We start from the raw sequence: 19489 nt of genomic DNA, 5'->3' as shown, positions 1-19489 counted from the left end.
GAAACAAACGCTCTTGTTCTCTGTGCGATAATAATTTAAGACAATACTTCAACACAGTATTTGTGAATCTGCGAATAAGGCTTAATCGTGCATGAATCCGTGGTTAGTCAAAACGTGAGTGAACTGATACACCTGTTTAACCAAAACGCGAGACACATGTGTAGTCAAAACGCGAGCAGTGGAAAGTTAACCCTATTAGAATACTTTAACTATTTAGAATGGGAAATAAGCCACAATATTATTAAAAAATGATTTTTATTAACGTTTCGACGCCCAAATCGGGTGCCGTTGTCAAAATACAAAATACTATTAATATAAACAAAAATGTTGTTGCTTAGTAAAAAAAATCTTCTAATAATTTATTTAATTTGACTCATTTATATCGAATATATAATCGAATGAACTATCTTTCAGTAAAGTCGTCCCAGGAACGCAACTCATAAATATTGGCAATATCATTTTAAAGTCTTCTACTTTAAAATGTATCATATGTATCTGAATTGCCGATATAAATGAGTCAAATTAAATAAATTATTAGAAGATTTTTTTTACTAAGCAACAACATTTTTGTTTATATTAATAGTATTTTGTATTTTGACAACGGCACCCGATTTGGGCGTCGAAACGTTAATAAAAATCATTTTTTAATAATATTGTGGCTTATTTCCCATTCTAAATAGTTAAAATTGTAAAAATGCCACAAGAAAATAGCTTCAGAACAACACTATTAGAATACGGATCATTCGTAAATTTTACGACGCTCATAAAACATTGGACATTCTCGCCCACTCTGGTTTATTTTAACGATTTCCCCAATTAAGTACCTTCCACATTAGTACTGAGCTTGATAGTGTAGCACACGGTTGTTCTAATTTCCAGTTAATCCTAAGACCATTTTTCGTCGCTTGGTTCGTAAATTTTACGAAAGTCTCTTATTACGTCATATTTATAATAAATCAGCTGGTTATTATTGTTTGTGTTTTTATTTTGAGTGTTTTAGTAATAAAAAATTAAAGTAAATGGTTTTTCATTCTCATTACACGATATACTATTTAATATTTGAGCTTTTCTTATTAGGATGTCATAATACCAAGTTTTGGTCCGCTAAACAACTGAAGGAGGAAGCGCCACGTATTATGAACAGTGAAGAGAGTGATCCAGATCCGTTTGAAGATAGTGGTAGTGACAAGTAAGAGGACAATTTGGAAACTGAATCCTCTGTCTCCGACAGCAGTCATAGTCATGGCGATAAACAGATACAGCACCGCAAGTTTACGTCGAAATATTCGCCAAGACATAGCTGAAATCCTCAACATAACTAAAAGAGATGATGCAAATACGACCCAGGAAAAGAAGAGAAAGACTTGTTTCTACTGTCCAAGCAAAAAAAGGCGCATGACCACCAACTACTGCAAGGAGAGCAAGAAGCCTATTTGCGGAGAACACCGAGGAAATATTTGTACCCTATGTTGTAATCTTAATTGTTTTCTATACAATGAATAAAAAATTCAAAGTAAAAAATATAGGCTTTTATCCATGAAGTAGTAAAATAGTTTGGCAAAAACGGTCCCGTGTTCTAGGGTTAAAGAAGGAGCCTTGGTAAGGGTGTTATAAACTTATTTATAATATTTTCTGTAGATATAAACCCTTAGAAATTCCCATTTGAACTAGCAAACCTCACCTATAATATACAGTCCACAAAATTCTTAAATTAATAATAATTTCACATATGTACATGCTTATTCGTACACATACAAATAAATCATTCTAACTGTTATACATTGTTCGTGCGTAAATAAACCAAGAAATGTATATAAAGCACTATTTAGTGTATTAAAAGCTCATGTTGAAACTGAAAAATTCTTACTTACCGTAGATTTATCTCTTATCAAAGCATCTCTTGAAATCTCGCAAGCGTTAATCTCTGTGTCGGCCTTCTGCAGTTGTGCATCCATGTGAGTTTTTTCATCTTCCAGCGATCTCATCTTCACGGTGGCCTGGTCGTAGAGGGACACGTATCGAGCTAGCTGTTGACTTTCCGCCGTTAGTTTTTCCCGCAGCCTCTCCACTTGCTGTAAATTATTTTAAATTAAAAATGAATATCGCAGGGTGCGACGTTTAGGTTGGATTTAAATGTCGAGTGTTAGCGTCAGTTTTAAGGTTTAGGAATAACTATAACAAAAAATTATCATTACTTAAAATTGTAAAATCGTTTAAGAATTGAAATAAATTCAGAATAAAAAGTGAAACGTATCAAAGACTGTCCAAATTAAATTACATAAATCTTAGTTTGAATGATTTTATTACTAGTCCGTTCTTTCACGGTTTTTGCTCTAAATTTTAAAGAACCGCTTGGATTGACATGAAATTTGGCATACGCATAGCTTACATGTCAAAGAAAAAAAGTGATATTGTGCCGATGTGTGCTTTTGCCCTGGGGTGACTTTCACCCCTTCTGGGGTGAAAAAATATATGTCCAAAATAAGTCCGGAAATGGGTAAACTGACTAATTTTAAATAACTTTTGTTCTATAGAGATTTTTCGCCAAGTCAACACTTTTCGAGTTATTTGCAAGTGAATATGTTCATTTTTCAACAAAATAACCACATTTTTAGACGGTTTTTCGCAAATAACTCAAAAAGACGTTCTTAGCAAAAATACAGCCTATAAAAAAATAAAAAAAATTGCTTACGCGATAGGTCTCTGGATCTCGTAGAACCAGAGTTATAGCCAATGAAAAATAGATTCATATTCACCAAATTTCAAATAGAATATTTCGACGTGAAATATCCAAAAGCACTTTTTGGGGAAAATCTATTATAACTTTTTTAAAGTGTTTAAAAAAAGCTTTATTTCTGTTTTTACAAAAAGTTTCTAGCATTGAATTTAAGTAAGTTACGCTCAAAATAAAGTTGGTCCCTTTTGTTTTTGCAAAAAAAAATCGGGAAGACCACCCCCTAATTAGCAACTTAAATTAAATTAATCGTTACCGCTCCACAAATTATTTTACTTATGTTGTGTTTATATGATCTGTAAGTTTCATCGATTCAAAGTGCTTATTTTTGAAAAAAATTGGTTTCAAAGTAAAATTTTTAAAAATTTAAATTTTGAAAAATATGCTTTTTTTCAAAATAACTTAAAAATTTTTAGAGATACTAAAAATCTCGAAAAACAAAAAAAGTCAGATTTGCTTTTCTGAATATCATGTATGTTTTTGTTTTTCTGTTAGACAAAAATTGATTAAGATTTGGTGTTTCTAAATTTGCATACATTCGTGATCAGTAACTCGTTTAACCCCTTTTAACTACAGCCCTTTCAATAATACGGATTTTGAACCGATGAAACTTACAGATCATATAAACAATATATACATAAGTCAAGAAACTTGTGAAGTCGTAACGATTAAGTTCATTTAAGATAGTAATTAGGGGGTCATTTTCTCGATTTTTTTACCAAAACCAAAAGGGACTAACTTTATTTGGAGCGTAACTTGTTTAATTTTGATGCTAGAATTTTTTTTTATAAAACAAAAATGAAGCTTTTTTTAAACACTTTAAATAAGTTGTAATGAGTTTTCCCCGAAATTTGCTTCATTTTTGGTTATTTCACGTTAAAGTATTCCATTTGGAATTTGACGAATATGAACCTATTTTTCATTAGCTATAACTCTGATTCTACTAGGTGTAGAGACGTGATATATACACCATTTTTTTAAAAAATTTTACAGGTTATATTTTTGCTGAGAATGTTTTTTCGACAAAATACTTACTATTTGAGTTATTTGCGAAAAATCGTCTAAAAGCGTGGTTATTTTGTTGAAAAAATGAACATATTCACTGCCTAATAACTCGAAAAGTATTGACTTAGTGAAAAAACTCTATAGAACAAAAGTTACTTAAAATTAGTAAGTTTATCCATTTCCTGACTTTCTTTGGACGAATATTTTTTCACCCCCAAGAGGGGGTGAAAACCACCCCCTGGGCAAACGCACATATCGGCACAATATCACTTTTTTTCTTTGACTTGTTAGCTATGTGTATGCCAAATTTCATGTCAATCTAAGCGGTTCTTTAAAATTTAGAGGTTTTGCAATATTTTACCGTTAAAGAACGGACTATACATACATGTTGAAATTTACTGAATACGTTGCACACACATATTTTAAAAGGTTTTTTTTTCTTTTATTATTTCTTTTATCTCGTCTGACACCCAAGGACGTTCTGATTTCTTTGCCACTTTCTGTTCCTAGCAGTCCCTCTAAAATTCTATCATTATTTTTATATGATTCTATCTCTGTGTTATATCTTATTTCCGTGTGTTATCTTGCTCTTTACAACTAATTCTGTTTGCTCATTGGCGGAGTGATACCTCTATGGAAGATTGTCACTCCATCTTTTGTGCTGTCGGCGATACTTCTTCTACCGATTGGTGATTTATCTTTTGCTTTTTTGACCACGAGGGACTCCCCCATTCTTCTTATGTGGTTATTTCATTCTTTATACACTTTACGTTATATTTTCTTCTATCGTGTTCACTCCTCCTTCGATCTCTCAGCATATTTCCTGTAATTCTTCTTAGCTGTTTAAAAAAAACTGTCATCAATGTGACGTCATTGACTTTACTATGAATAACACTTTTACTAACATAACAATAATACCAGTTCTTTCTGTAACAGAGAGTTGCCTTTTAGACTTTTACAATTAGTCCTGTCGCCAGGGGGGGTACAACGGCCTCGTTAATTCAGATGGACTTACTCAAGTTTTTTTTATGTATTTTGACCCGAAGAACACGAATTTTTTGGGTAACAGTTGATCCGGATGTCGATAAGATTGTTATAGACCAAGAACTTGAGGAATCAAATAACAGCGATTTTTGGCAAAACAAAACAATATTTTGTATTTTTTGTGCCATTTTAAGTAAAAAATATTTCTACAAGTTTTTTCGTAGGATGCACAGTTTTCGAGATAAACGCGGTTGAACTTTAAAAAAATCGAAAAATTGCAATTTTTGAACCCGAATAACTTTTGATTAAAAAATAAAATAGCAAGTCTGCTTACCGCATTTGAAAGTTTAAGTCAAATTATATCGGTTTTGATTATTTGCATTGGTAAAAATTTATTTTTTTATTGTTTAACAAAGCTATAAACACGTAGGGTTTCCCGTGCTTTTACATGCGTTTTAACTAGCGATGTGAAATTACGTGTAATTTCAGAAATTGTAAGTTACACGTGTAAAATTACCCAAAAATTACAAACCAGATGTAATTTATGTAACTTATGTAATTTATGTTCATTGTATTAAAAAATCAATTGTTTGCATTCATATTGAATATAATAAACACAAAGTAACTACATACTTATGAAATAAAGAAAAGTGGATAAGAAATACATACAAATAATAAAGAAATGAAAACATAGGTTCTTTAGTTTTGTTTTAAGCGGCTTTTATAAATCACAACTTCCTTTTTCGCAGACAACTGGAGACCTTCTTGTTATAAAACGTCGAAGTTTCAATTGTTTGCTCTTCCAATGAGCCTTGTGTAATTTTTTTTATCTCCGGCAAATCCAGAACTGCATCCTGAAATTAAATAGGAAAGTGTAAACATAGAGAGTAAAAATAATGGGTTTATAATATAATATATACAGATCTAACTACCTTGTTTTCGGCATCTGAAGTATCCTTCTCGACTTCCGTTTTTTTTTGGGGTTGTTCTGTGCCTTTACCCTGAAATTGATAATTTTGGAATATAAACAATAAATATGTATGTGTTTACACTAATTTACCGATTTCATTAAGACGTTTTCTAAAATGTTCACTTTGCTTTGTCTCAAAATGCGTGCTGGTCTCTGTTCCCTAGTTTCCATTCTTTGATCAATTTCATCATCGGTCATTGCAAAGTCAGCAAAATTAAAATCATCGTCGGAATTTCCATTTCCTGTTGTATTTGAATGCCATGATGATATTGTCTGAAAACATAAGATTTATAATTTTTTATTCGAAAACGGTGGAATGCATTGGAAAATCGGAAAAGAAGCAAACTGCATATATCACATGCACATATCACATATCTAAAAAATGCCTAAATTTAAAATTACCTCGTCTAATTCTTCCTCTTCGGAAATATGGTTTTCAATTACTTCTATCTCCTTCTGTAAGTTTCTACCTTCTATCGAAACGTTGTTCTGTACAGTCTCTTCTATAGGATATTGACTTTGTATGTGATGTTGTCGTGAACGTTTCAGCAATTTTGAATTATATTGTATATAATTTAAATTTGCTGCCCTTTGAGTTGTTAGGCGATTTCTTCTCTTCGTATGAATGCTGCTCTGGGAGCTAAAGCTTCTCTCTGTTGCCGCAGAAGTGCACGGCATTGTCAATATCCTGACTGCAACTTTGGAGAGGCATGAATGTCCACAAAATCCTTTCCACCATGTAACCAAAGAGACATTATCGAGTATGTTCCATAAAAATGTTTCGCCAAAAAAGTCTGTTTTAGCTAAATAGTTTCCTAAATCCTCAGTAATCTTTGACACTCCTTCATCACCAATCTCTATCGTGGTCGTGGTTGACATAGTAGTAATGTATTTCATCGCTTCAATCCTTTCGGCTGATGATAAATTTGCACCAACAGACCGAGGGTTTAGTAAGTCTGCGGCAAAATGGATCGGTTGAAGGGCGTATTCCTTCCTTGATATAAATTTATCCATCGCTTCTGTTTTTTCGCAATCCGTTAGTTTCACGCATTCTAAATGAGTAGATATGTTACTACCGATTTTCGCGAAAGTTTCACAAACCAAATGAATTGACGAAGAATCTCCTTCAAGACGTGTTATTGCTTCAGTAATTGGCTTAAGCAATTCAACAAGAGCGCTAGAATTTATCCAGAATCCTTCATCAAGTAAATTTGCTTTTGCGCTGCGTATTCTATCTTGAATTGTTTTATCTGGAGATATTGCTAGACGTTGTAGGACGGACTTGCATTTAGTCAGATCTTGAAGACATTTTACATGTGAACCCCATCTTGTTTTTACAGGTAGGCTAAGAGACACTCCACACTTCATCTCATTTCTTATTTCTGTGAATTGAGCTCTCAGTACTTGACACTGGTTAATAGTTTTAACGATATGTATAATATGTGACAAATGTGTCTCTATTGAAGATAATTTCAAAATATCGCTGCACAATAAATGTAATGTGTGCGCTAAACAGCCGTATGATACAAGATGGGGATACATCTCTTCACATTGTCTCACAGCCTTCCTCATATTCTTTGCGTTATCAGTCACAATAGCGAAAAATTTTTTAGGTCCATACTCCTCCAGAACTTCAACCATTAATTTTGTTATATATTCTGCGGTATGCTTCTCTGCTTTTGTTAGTACTGATTTGACAAATAACGGTTCGGGTGTTGTAACAATGAAATTAATTACACTTTCATTTCGCAAGTTGGACCAACCATCGCATTGCAATGATAAATTGTCAGCTTGCTTAATTTTATCATTAACTTGAACTTCAACTCGCTCGTACTCTTCGGTCAGGAGACGATTTGATAACATATATCTCGATGGTAAGGTGTATGAAGGTCTAATTTTTTTAAAAAACAATTTCCAATCTTCATTCTCGGTAATTGAATGTGGTGCTGAACTGGTGTAAATAGCTCTAGCAAGCAAAATATTCAATTCGTTATTTTGTTCGTGTGTCATTCGATCACAAAATGATTGTATTCTGTTGATTTTTGTGCAAACAGGTGTTTCCACATGAATGTTATCAGAAGCAGATGTTGATGCTGTGGAAACCGTTGATGATGTACAAGCAGCATCAGTGTTATCGTTATCCAATTTTGCCGATGTGATCTTTTTCATGGATGTTTCAAATGGAAATTTAGAGTGATTCCCCTTTGACTTTGGAGTTAAAATATTGAATTTAAGTTTTATCATATGCGGCACATAAGTGCATTGTTGAAGATGAGATTTCATTCTTGTAGCATTTTTTGCATGTACACTCTTGCAAAATTTACACCTCACATTTATGGTCTTTTGATTAGAAGAACCCGCAGGTAACACTTCAAAATAAAGCCAGATATCTGTCTTACGTTTCACCATGTTTTATGACCTAAAAAAAATATTCAGGTAGACTTAAACATTAAGAAGGGAAAAAACATTATTTTTCAAAGTATTTGATGGGCACGAGGGCATAAAAAATTGTTAGGCATCCTTAAATAGAAGAAAGATTAAAATTGAATCTGTGTAACAATTTAATGAAATTCGAATAAGCAGAATACTGGATCGGACAACTACATTATTTTGCCCTCAACGTTATCAAAATTTTTTATTTAGTAAGTTATGTCAGTGTAATTCAATTACACATGCTACATGCACAAGTACCCCCGTTGCTCCTATCATTCTTATAGTTATTGTACAGTAAACTAATCTAAAAAATCGAATAAAACTTGGTAAACCGAATTCAGAATTAAGTACTGTAGCCACATATAAAATGACGCGCGTTAGATTTAACGTACAGTCGATATGCGATAGGCCCGCCCCTGTGTTTCCCAATCTAAGGTTGCTATGGACATCACCGGCACGTGTTTTGCTGTTTGTAGAAATAATATATTTCTTACCTTATAGTTTCTGTGCTTCCTTATAAATAAATGTAAAGTAACCAACGCTGCGTGAATGAATAGAGAAAGAACAGTCGAAAACTAACTTATACATACACATTACACATACAATAACAGAAATGTAAACATAACCTGCCTGACTCAGACTAAGGAACGACTAACGAGCGACGAGCGTAATAGCACCCACTGGTTCGCGCGCGCCGGCACCGGCGCACCGCACTTACGACAATTGCGCGCGCATAAGTTGCCATAATATATGTAATTTTACCAGTAATTACATAAATTACGGTAATTTATGTAAATTTATCATAAGTTACGTTAAATTTCATAAATTACGTAAATTCCAAAAATTACATAAATTACATTAAGTTACGGGTATCATGTAATATTACCGTAAGTTACGTGTAATTTATGTAACGTAAGTTATGTAATTTTACAACTCACATCACTAGTTTTAACGCATGTAACATAGAAATAGTCTTGATTGCACTAGTACCTATTCTACCTACTCGTTCGATTTTAAATGAGAAATCATAGAAACATCACTCACGCACTAGTTGTTTGTAGCTTTGTTTAACAATAACACAATAAATTTTTAGCAATGCAAATAATCAAAACCGACATAATTTGACTTGAACTTTCAAAGGCGCTAAGCAGAATTGCTATTTTATTTTTTAATCAAAAGTTATTCGGGTTTAAAAATTGCAGTTTTTCGATTTTTTGAAAGTTCAACCGCGTTTATCTCGAAAACTGTGCATCCTACTAAAAAACTTGTAGAAATATTTTTTGCTTAAAATGACCCAAAAAATACAAAATATTGTTTTGTTTTGCCAAAAATCGCTGTTATTTGATTCCTCAAGTTCTTGGTCTATAACAATCTTATCGACATCCGGATCAACTGTTACCCAAAAAATTCGTGTTCTACGGGTCAAAATACATAAAAAAAACTTGGGTAAGTCCATCTGAATTAACGAGGCCGTTGTACCCCCCCTGGCGACAGGACTAAATAGAATCTAATTTATTATAATTTAAATTCCACTTTAATACAGCCATTAACATCCATTCAGCTTAACTAATAATTTAAATTCATAAACTACACTATTTTTAAATTCATAACCAAAAAATTGACTACCTGTCTGTTGTCATGTCACCTCTGTCTGATAAATAGATTGTCATCTCCTATACTCTTGTTGGTCTGTGTTCATTGAACTGGCAAGAACCACACGTTTTTTTTGAGCAGTGTTGCCCGTTGAGCACTCTTAATAAATTTTATCTTTTAACATCGACTTAGAGTCGCTACTAACATCAAATTATCAACATGTGAATCATATTTCTCGATGTCACCTATTTTATAAGGTTGCTAGTTTCATCTACTAAGCAGAACGTAAGTATTATCCACATTTTTCTTTAAATAGTCATAATTTTAACCTTTTGCATTCATTCTAACGTGGAAATACTTCGGTCTAGGCACTGAAGATGATCTGATCTAGATCAAAAACGTTTTGCAAATCCTTTTGGATGACTTTTTAATAGTTTTTCAATAAACTTTTTATACCATTGTACAAACGAAGTTTTTACTTGTTCTGTATGATTTCTAATTATGATATACAGCCAGCTACAGGGATTTTTCCATTGATTTTACTTAAAGATGTATTCTATCTTCTGTATAAGTTTCCTTAAATGTCATAACAACTATTAGCCCAGTCGGGATACCATTTGACCTTGCATTAGGAACTGCCCCAAATTTTATTTTTCTAATCTTTAGGGGGGTCAATAGTAGTATAAATTTAAAATCTCGACTGAATTTGACCGTTGCGTTAGCCGCCATCTTGATTTTAAACGAGAACGGTTTTTGCTCAATATCTCCGCCATTTTCAACTTTTCGACAAAAAATATAGAAACTGAAATTATTGAAAATGGGATTTTCTATAATTTCGTTTATTATAATTTTTTCCGTGTGGTCCATATTTTCCGAGTTATGGGGAAAAAACAGTGACAGTTAAAGCATAATTATTGATTTATTGAATTACCTCGTTTATTATTACATTTACAGCAAATTTTAACCTATACAAAAAGGAAGAGAATTAAATTTTGTACAATTTTGATCTCTTTAATTTTTTTTTGATAAAATCAATATTTAAGGTAGTACGTATGCGGTAAATGCGCGAGCGTAAGACCCGAGTGATTTTAAAGCAATTGTTTTTGTTCAATATCTTCCCCATTTTCCACTTTTCGACAAAAAGTGTAAGGACTGAAATTGTTTCCAATACGATTTACTACAATTTTTCGAGAGAACCAGTGGCGGGTCTAAGAGGGGGAGGAGAATGGGAAAATTCCCCCAACGGGGTCCAAAATTAAAAAAAGAATTGTTGAAATATTAAAATATGTTAGCTGACATGAAACTTAATTATCAACAGACAAATTCAACCAAAAAAACCCGCTAGTTAATAAAATTAAGTGAACTTAATGCATATAAGTTATTATTTATGTCTTTTATGTACTTAGTTTGGTTGGTGTTTCATTGGAAGTTTGTTTTTGTTTATGTACAATTATGTCGTATAGTTAATAATAAATGAGACAATTCAATAATTATGCTTCCCTCCGCTTCCACTATTTTCTTCCTTAACTCGGAGAATATTGATGGCATAAAAAAATTGTGGAAAAGAAATTGTAGTAAATTGCGTTTTCAACAATTTTAGTTCCTACTGTTTTTGTCCAAAAATTGGAAATAGCAGAGATATTAAGCAACAACGGTTCTCCTTTAAAATCAATATGGCGGCTAATGCAACCGCGGAATTCAGTCGAGATTTTAAATTTACACTACTATTGATCTCCCCTAAAGGATAGAATTATAAAATTTGGGGCAGCTCGGAAAAAAGATTCAATTCAGTAATTATGCTCCCCCCACCACTTTTTACTATTTTCCCACTTAACTCGGAAAATATCAACCTCATGAAAAAAATTGTTAAAAAGAAATTGTAGGAAATCATATTTGGCACAATTTAAGTTGAAAATGGCGTAGATATTGAACAAAAACAATTGCTACAAAATCAATCACGTCTTACGCTCGTGCCATTATCGCATACATACTATACTACCTTAAAAATTAACTTTAGCAAAAAATTAAAGAAACTAAAATTGTGTAGAATTCAATTCTCTCTATTTTTGTATTGGAACATTTTTGTCGTAAAACTAACAATAAACAAGATAATTCAATAATTATGCTCTATTTATATATATATAACTGTCACTATTTTCCGCTATAACTCGGAAAATATCGATGGCACGAAAAAATTGTAAAAATAGAAATGATAGAAAATTACATTTTCAACAATTTTGGTTGTTATACTTTTTGTCGAAAAGTTGAAAATTGCGGAGATATTGAGCAAAAACGGTTTTCGTTTAAAATCAAGATGGCGGCTAACGCAATGGCGGAATTCAGTCAAGATTTTAAATTTACACTACTATTGACCTCCTCTAAAGATTAAAAAAATAAAATTTGGGGCAGCTCCTAATGCAAGGTTAGGCCTGTTGTTCGTCTAACCCGACTGGACTATATTGAAAACATCTACCAAAACAACTAAATGGAAGTCAGAATATATGCGGAGTAATTGAATGAAGGAATCCTATTATCAGTAAGAAAACTTCTTCATTTCGTGTAGGTACACTCCTAATAGTTTTAAGAAAAATCAGAATTTACAAAAAACGGCCATCAGAAATAATGAGATACGCGGCAGAAACACAACCTAACACAGAGATAAGTACGGCACTATGGGACAGAACTAGAAGTGCAGATATATGGCGGGGATGCAAGGTGGATAACATTAATAACTGGGTAAGAAACAAAAGAGTAGAATGAAATGACCACATGACAACAAATAGAGTTGTAAGGACGGCGAGAGACGGTTCCCCAATAGGAGGACGATCAGTGGGAAGAACACGTAAACGATGGAACGTCAACTTACTGGAGGCACATTAAAAAACAGACAGAGTAATGTCTATACAAAAAGAAAGAAGAAGAAGAAAAAGAAGATGTACTTACAGCTGATTTATCATTATTGTCGTTCATAAGTTCAAGTATCCGATCCTTGATGGAAGTTTCTGATGAATCCACAAATCTTGCGGGTGTGCTGAGTAGAATTGCTACAGAATCTAGAATATGTTTGTGGTCGGTGGACAGTCTTTGAATTTTTTCTTCCTTTAGTGCTAAATCATCTGAAATAAGAAAAGGTTCTATAGTTTATAATTTAGTTTATTGGAAATAGTTTAAGAGGATGAGACTCTTCTTTAAAAAAATAATATTAGCAATAACAAGAACAATAACAATAAATGTATTGTTATATTTCTATTTGATATGAAAATTAAATTTTGATAATTATAAACAGAATTCAATTTAATATAAAATATTTTCAATTTTCTCAACCACGGGCATATAAATTTAGAACAACCTGTATACAACAAATTGTTATATTTAATTTTAAGAAGTGATTAAACGAAACTCGGGACAATGCGCTTAGAACAAACAAAGTGAATGGCGCGTACCATTATCGTTGTTCGCGGAAGGTTCGATCATTAGCCTATGCTAAATAAAACTCAAGTGAAATCGATAATAGGTCATTATCGTTGTTCGCGGAAGGTTCGATAATTAGCTTATGCTAAATAAGACTCAGTTGAAGTAGATAATAGATCATTAAATTTTGTAAATAGTAGAAAGTAATTTTAGAATGGGAATTAACTATTTTTCTTTTGAAATCCATTAAGCATATTTAGAAAGATTAAAAAATTGGTTTTGAGGAATACTGCGAATGAGAGTTGGTGGTGGAAGTTTGATTTGTGAATCTGGAAGGGATATTTAGAAAGTAGGGGAATGAATGACAAATAGAGATCAGAATGTTTTGAGCTGTCGAGAAGGGAAGTCCAGTAGTAGACGGTAGTGTACGGAGAGTGAGAAAGCCGGTGTAGTTCCGTGAGTGTGGAGTATCTATCGTGGAACGAGAGGTAGGCCAGGTTGAGAGTAAAAGAACCTCCTTGAGCCAAGAGTTCCCGGTAGCTGATTGCACTTTCGAAAAAGGTAGAACACAGCATCACGACAGAAGCAGGAAACGAGAGCTATACGAGGTAGTTTCAAAGGAGAACATTACTGGAAGCCAGGACGAGGTTTTGATCGCAGCCAAGGATAGCAGGAAACGGGTCTTGTGTGAAGACATTCTCAGTTCACCAGAAAAAGGTCAGTCTCATTTGTTTGGACATGAATGTATGGGTTTTTCGTATTAAATACCACATTTAAAATTGAAGAAACATAATCAATAATATCAGAAAAGCTTCATCAAACTTAAATAGAATTGTTGCTAATAAATCATAATAGTTAAATGTTAATAAAAACTTTCAATTGGAAACCAAAAGGAAATAAGATTCCCATGTGTAAATGTTATGTTTAAGAATAATAAGATATAGCAAATATTAAGCAGTGATTGCCATTTAAATAAAATAAACAATATTTTGATTACAATTGTAACCCATATGTGTGTATTATTTTACTCTTTTCTTTCCTATCCCGATTAGGAACCATTGAGAAATACTTAAAAGCCACGTAAGTAAGTAGTTAATTTTATAAAAAGCCCTGAGATTGAAAACATATTGATATGTGATCTGGTAAATTAATTAGATTATTATTAATGCATTGATTAAATTAAATGACATATAAGAATATTATCTCATATCAATAATCAAGATCACAACAACTGTCGTCCAACGTGGAGGGCATTGAAAAGTATTTCTAGTGGCAAATTTGAAGGATAGAAAGAGTAAAGCCGGTATTTGAAAATTTATATGCCTGTGGTAAAAAGTGAGATACTTACATTTGATAACATAAAATTTTAGATCTCTTTAGGTACAAATTTTACATAACTGATTTAATACTTTATTTTTACGATATTTACATTTGATATATTTATGAACAATTTATAATATTGGGTGAGAAGAAGTCGTTTTGGTAACATACTAGTAAAATTTCATATTTGGCGGGGACAGTACTTCTTGAAAACAAATGTCTGTGACAAGAAGCCAAAGCAAAGACAACAAAAAACAAAAAGAACATTCAAATCAAGAGAATAATTCAGACCAAGAAGATATTTTAGACAAGACAATCATGGCATCAGAACAGCAAGAATTATCAGGAATAGATAAACTATTACAACTGATGCAACTCCAGTCACAAAAACTGGATGACAATCAAAGAGAAACAAAACAAGCAATGGAAGAAGCAAAAAGGACAATGGATAAAAATCAGGAAGAAACATCAAAAAAAATGGATGACAATCAACACGAAACAAAACAAGCCATAGAAGAAAACAACAGAAATATAGAGAGTATTAAGAAGGAAATGGTTAAAAAAATAGAAGAGATTGCAGAAAAGAGCGAGAAACAGGAGTTAGAGATTAAAGAAATCAAAATCAAAATAAAGCAGATAACGAATTGCCAGCAAAAGGAAATAGAAAATTTGGAAAACAAGTTGGAAAACGCTATTAAAGCAGACATAGAAGAAGTGGAAAGAAAGATTGCGGAAATCAATATTCAACAAAATGTCGGAGAAAGAAGAGAAATGGTTATACATAGCACAGATGACGTGAAAATAAGGTTTGGCGGGGATGTAAGAAGATTACACCCAGTACCGTTCATAAATAGCCTGAAAAAGAAAATACAGCACTTCGGAAATTTCGAAACAGCAAAAGAAACTATCAGAAACCATCTAAAATATGAAGCAAGCCTATGGTTCGATTGCAAAGAAGAAGAATTTGACAGTTGGCAACAATTTGAACAAAAATTTTTGAATTATTTCTGGGGAAAAGTCCAACAATTGGAAATTAACAAGGAATTGCAAAATGGGAAATACAATGATCGGATGGGTATATCAGAAAGGACATATGCATTACAAATTTACTATAACGCAAAACATTTACAATATAATTACTCATCGGAACAATTAGTCGAACTGATTGCAAGACATTTCGAAGAAACGCTGGAAGACCATATCACATTGCAAAACTACAAAGACATAGATAGTTTATGCCAATTCCTACAAATAAGAGAATCACGTTTAAGAGAAAGAAAATCAAGAAGGTCGCGAGAAGATTACAGGCCCCGAGAAACACAAGATAAATGACATATAAGAATATTATCTCATATCAATAATCAAGATCACAACAGTATATAAACCATATTTTTAATAAAGAAAAAATCCGTATCTGAATGGTTAAAACTCTACATGATCGACATCCTTTGTAAGACTATGTCGACAATATAACGTCGACCTATTGGTTGACATCAGAAAATTAATAGGTTTACTGAAACTAAGAATTTTCTACTGGCTATTCAGAAGCAGGTAAGCTTTATCAAAAGCTATCTAACATATATTGTGAAAGACCCTTGCATTTAAAACGACAAATGAATGCCCGCCCAATCCAAAAAACCATCCAACATCTTCTAGGGGGATGCCAGGCATTCCAATAGGATAGATTCTTCCCCAATAACAAGCTGGGATTTCTTCAAACCAACCATCTCCCTTATTATCAATACATCATTGATAGAATGCTGGAAAACGAAAACTACAAGCTATACTAGGACCGCACTATACTCGCAGACTAACCAGTGGTACATAATAGAACGAATATCATACTAGTTGACAAACTAACTAACAAAATAATGCTAATTTATGTGGTGACATCTAAAAATAATAATCTGCGTGGTAAATACAACGAGAATATCGCCAAGTACAGAAATCTTGGGATATAAATAAGAAGAAAATGAAGAATAGAAACCAATAGAATGGAAACGAAGTCTTCTAGTACTGCAGAGAAAATAGGCCTAAAGGTATTGGGACCGTGCAAGTTCGGAAAAGCGACCCCTATTTCTACGCTCTGTACTTTTATTCGCACTTTTAATTATATTGGCCAATTATATTAGTTCTGGTTACTGGATAATTGTCAAGGCCATAGTCCAAAAAAATAATAAGAAGAAAAAATAAGGTGCAGGTTATGTTATGCAAACGTAAACAATTGTATGTAGTAAATAAAATTAGTTATTAAAATGCAGTACTGCAAGCAAAATACAATTAATTAAATTTACTTTTATATAATAATTGCATATCATATCAATATTGTGGAGCAATATATAATTTTTCTGCGTCAATGACAGAAGGTATGAAATATACGTCAATTTGACAATTTCAATTGACAATATGAATTATTTAAGATAGTTGCAATATTTCTCCGCGACTCGCGCACGGTCGTTTCTCGTTTCCCTTCCAAGTACTTGCACACCGCGAATAGAGAATTATGATGATATTAAGAATTATAATTTATATAAGCCTAAGAAATATAATTATAAGTTCTATTAGGTATATAATTTAGTCTAGTGTGTATATTACCTCTCATCTGACAAATCATAGTTTCATGTTGCCCGATGGTTACAGTAGCCTTATCAAGGCTTCTGTTCGATGCTGCTAACTCATTCTTGGCATCCACAAAGTCTCGCTCTAGCACTCGATGCTGCATCTCTACAGTTTGCTTCTCCTGTTTCAGTCTATCTATTTCCATTACTTGACCTGTACACTGACGATGGAGACTTTCCTTTTCGAGCAAAGAACGTTCCAAGTTTTCTCTACAGTTCTTAAGGTCCAGTTCAACTGAACCTAAAGTATCTTGAATGGAACATATTTTATTGCGCAGTCTTGCTGTCTCCTGAAAAATAAAAAGTATCGATTAAAAATTGATTGTTGGGATCAATATATCGTAAACAAGAAAAAAACTAAATTTATGATTCTCTCAAAAACAGAACATGTAAATGAAAGGTTAATGATAGAGCAAGCCCAAATAGAAAAAGTAAAGACATACAAATATCTGGGAACCTTGTTTGATGACAAAAATGGCCAAAGCAAAGAAATTAAAGTCCGAATTGAAACTGCAAGGCAGACATTTATAAAAATGAAGACACTGCTTACAAACAAATTGACGGCTCTAAGATGCTACATATTTTCTATATTACTATACGGAATGGAAGCTTGGACATTGAAGAGACAACACATAAGAAAAATAGAAGCGTTCGAAATGTGGTGTTACAGAAGAATATTGAAAATTCAATGGGTTCAAAGGATTACCAATGTTGAAGTGCTACGACGTTTAAATAAGGAGTTAGAAATTATGAACAGTATAAAAACTAGAAAACTGGTATATTTGGGTCACATTACCAGAGGAAAAAAATACGATTTGCTGAGAATTATTATGCAAGGAAGGATCCAAGGAAGAAGAAACATAGGGCATAGGAAGAAGACGCATCTCATGGCTGAGGAACCTTAGAGAATGGTTTAACTGTAGTTCATTGCAACTGTTCAGAGCAGCAGCCAACAAAGTGACCATAGCCATTATGATATCCAACCTCCGATAGGAGAGGGAACTTTAAGAAGAAGAAGAAGATAGAGACGAATTTGCAATGGTTATAGCCAGCCTTCATTAGTGGAGTCGGCATTAGAAGAAGAAGAAGATTCGAATGCTAGTATTTTCAGATGTTTATGCAGGCATGTATTCCATATTCAGAACTGTAGAATATAGTAGGTTTATATGAGATCTATCCTATCCAAAGCGAAACCCAACAACTCTCAAGAAAGAGGTAAAAACTGCATCTATAAAATACCTTGTGAATGCAACATGCAACAATATCAACGTGGAAAAAACTACAAGACCCTCATGTGTCAGGGTGTCATTTCTATACTTTAATTCCATTAATTTCACTTTACTCTGGAATACTTTGTGGCAACTATGGAATATTTTCGCAAGAACAGTATGAAGATCAAGAATTCTTAATTGTAAAGTGACTAACGATAACCTGTGATTAAGTGATAAAAACAAGGGAAGGAATGTGGAATAAGAAGAGAAATTGTTGGTATTAACGGTAAAAAAAAAACTAAATATTGAGTACTGTTCTATCCAAAGTTGTTTTATGTAATTACATTGTGAAAATCTGTATATGTACAGTAAGCACCACGCTAGTAGACACACGGATACCTATTTTCTAGTCTTGGGCTAATTCGGCATATTCTCACCTATGATTTTCATGTCTGTCATATCATGTGACTGTCATGAAACTATTCAAAATATTTGTTTTTCCATACAAAAATACATTAACTAATAGTATTGTCATTCTACTTTAAAAACACTTTATTCAAACATCAACACTATTACAATATGTACTTTATAACTTTTACAACTTTAACACATTGAAACTAAAAACTTCAAATTAAAAAACTGTTTTATAATTTGTCAACTTTCTATGTTTATATTGGTTTCTATACATTTTCTAACGTTGTAAACGTCACTAGACATAAAAGTAAACAGTGCAACAAGTGAAGGTTCCAGGACTGTATTATCTGTTCTCTAATGTTCTCTATTATGTCAAGTAGCGTGGCGGTTATTGTGTATGTATTTTTTTTGTATATCAAATAGTAATAAGTTTACTGACCTGTATTAATTCAGCAGCTTTATGAAACAGGGATTCTGAATTAATATACGCAAAGTCTAACAGATCAGCTCCTAAAGCTACCGATAATCTTCTAACAAAATCTTGGATTTGTAATTTCAAGCTTTCCTTTTTCTGTTCTTCGGCATTTAGATCAAATTCCAGCTTTCTAATTTTCGTTTCAAGCTCCTTAATTTTTTCTTCGCTATACCTAAAAATAAAAAGGAACATAAGAATGAGTAAGTCGTTTTGAAACTGTGCGTAGTTTGTACAATAAGGTGCTATATAGTAAAAGGTTTGTATCTTACGGATACCTACTATTCCGTATCATTATGTAGGTATAACACCAATCGGCATTAA

At 32.7% G+C, this 19489-nt stretch overlaps 1 protein-coding gene across 1 annotated transcript in view; it reads right to left on the bottom strand.

The window, feature by feature from the left end:
• LOC126878608 (coiled-coil domain-containing protein 170) overlaps positions 1-19489 on the bottom strand; it is a 107988-nt gene that overhangs the window by 31324 nt on the left and 57175 nt on the right. Inside the window, exons 3-6 of the mRNA XM_050641427.1 lie at positions 19133-19340; positions 17046-17358; positions 12663-12835; positions 1872-2072 (exon numbers count right to left, since the gene is read on the bottom strand). Coding sequence (XP_050497384.1) covers positions 1872-2072; positions 12663-12835; positions 17046-17358; positions 19133-19340 — 895 coding nt within the window. The remainder of the gene's footprint in view (positions 1-1871; positions 2073-12662; positions 12836-17045; positions 17359-19132; positions 19341-19489) is intronic.

The sequence above is a fragment of the Diabrotica virgifera genome, chromosome 1, assembly GCF_917563875.1.
Source record: "Diabrotica virgifera virgifera chromosome 1, PGI_DIABVI_V3a".
Classification (NCBI taxonomy): domain Eukaryota; kingdom Metazoa; phylum Arthropoda; class Insecta; order Coleoptera; family Chrysomelidae; genus Diabrotica; species Diabrotica virgifera.
The sequence above is the reverse complement of the archived record's forward strand: the minus strand, read 5'-3'. Positions and strand labels throughout refer to the sequence as shown.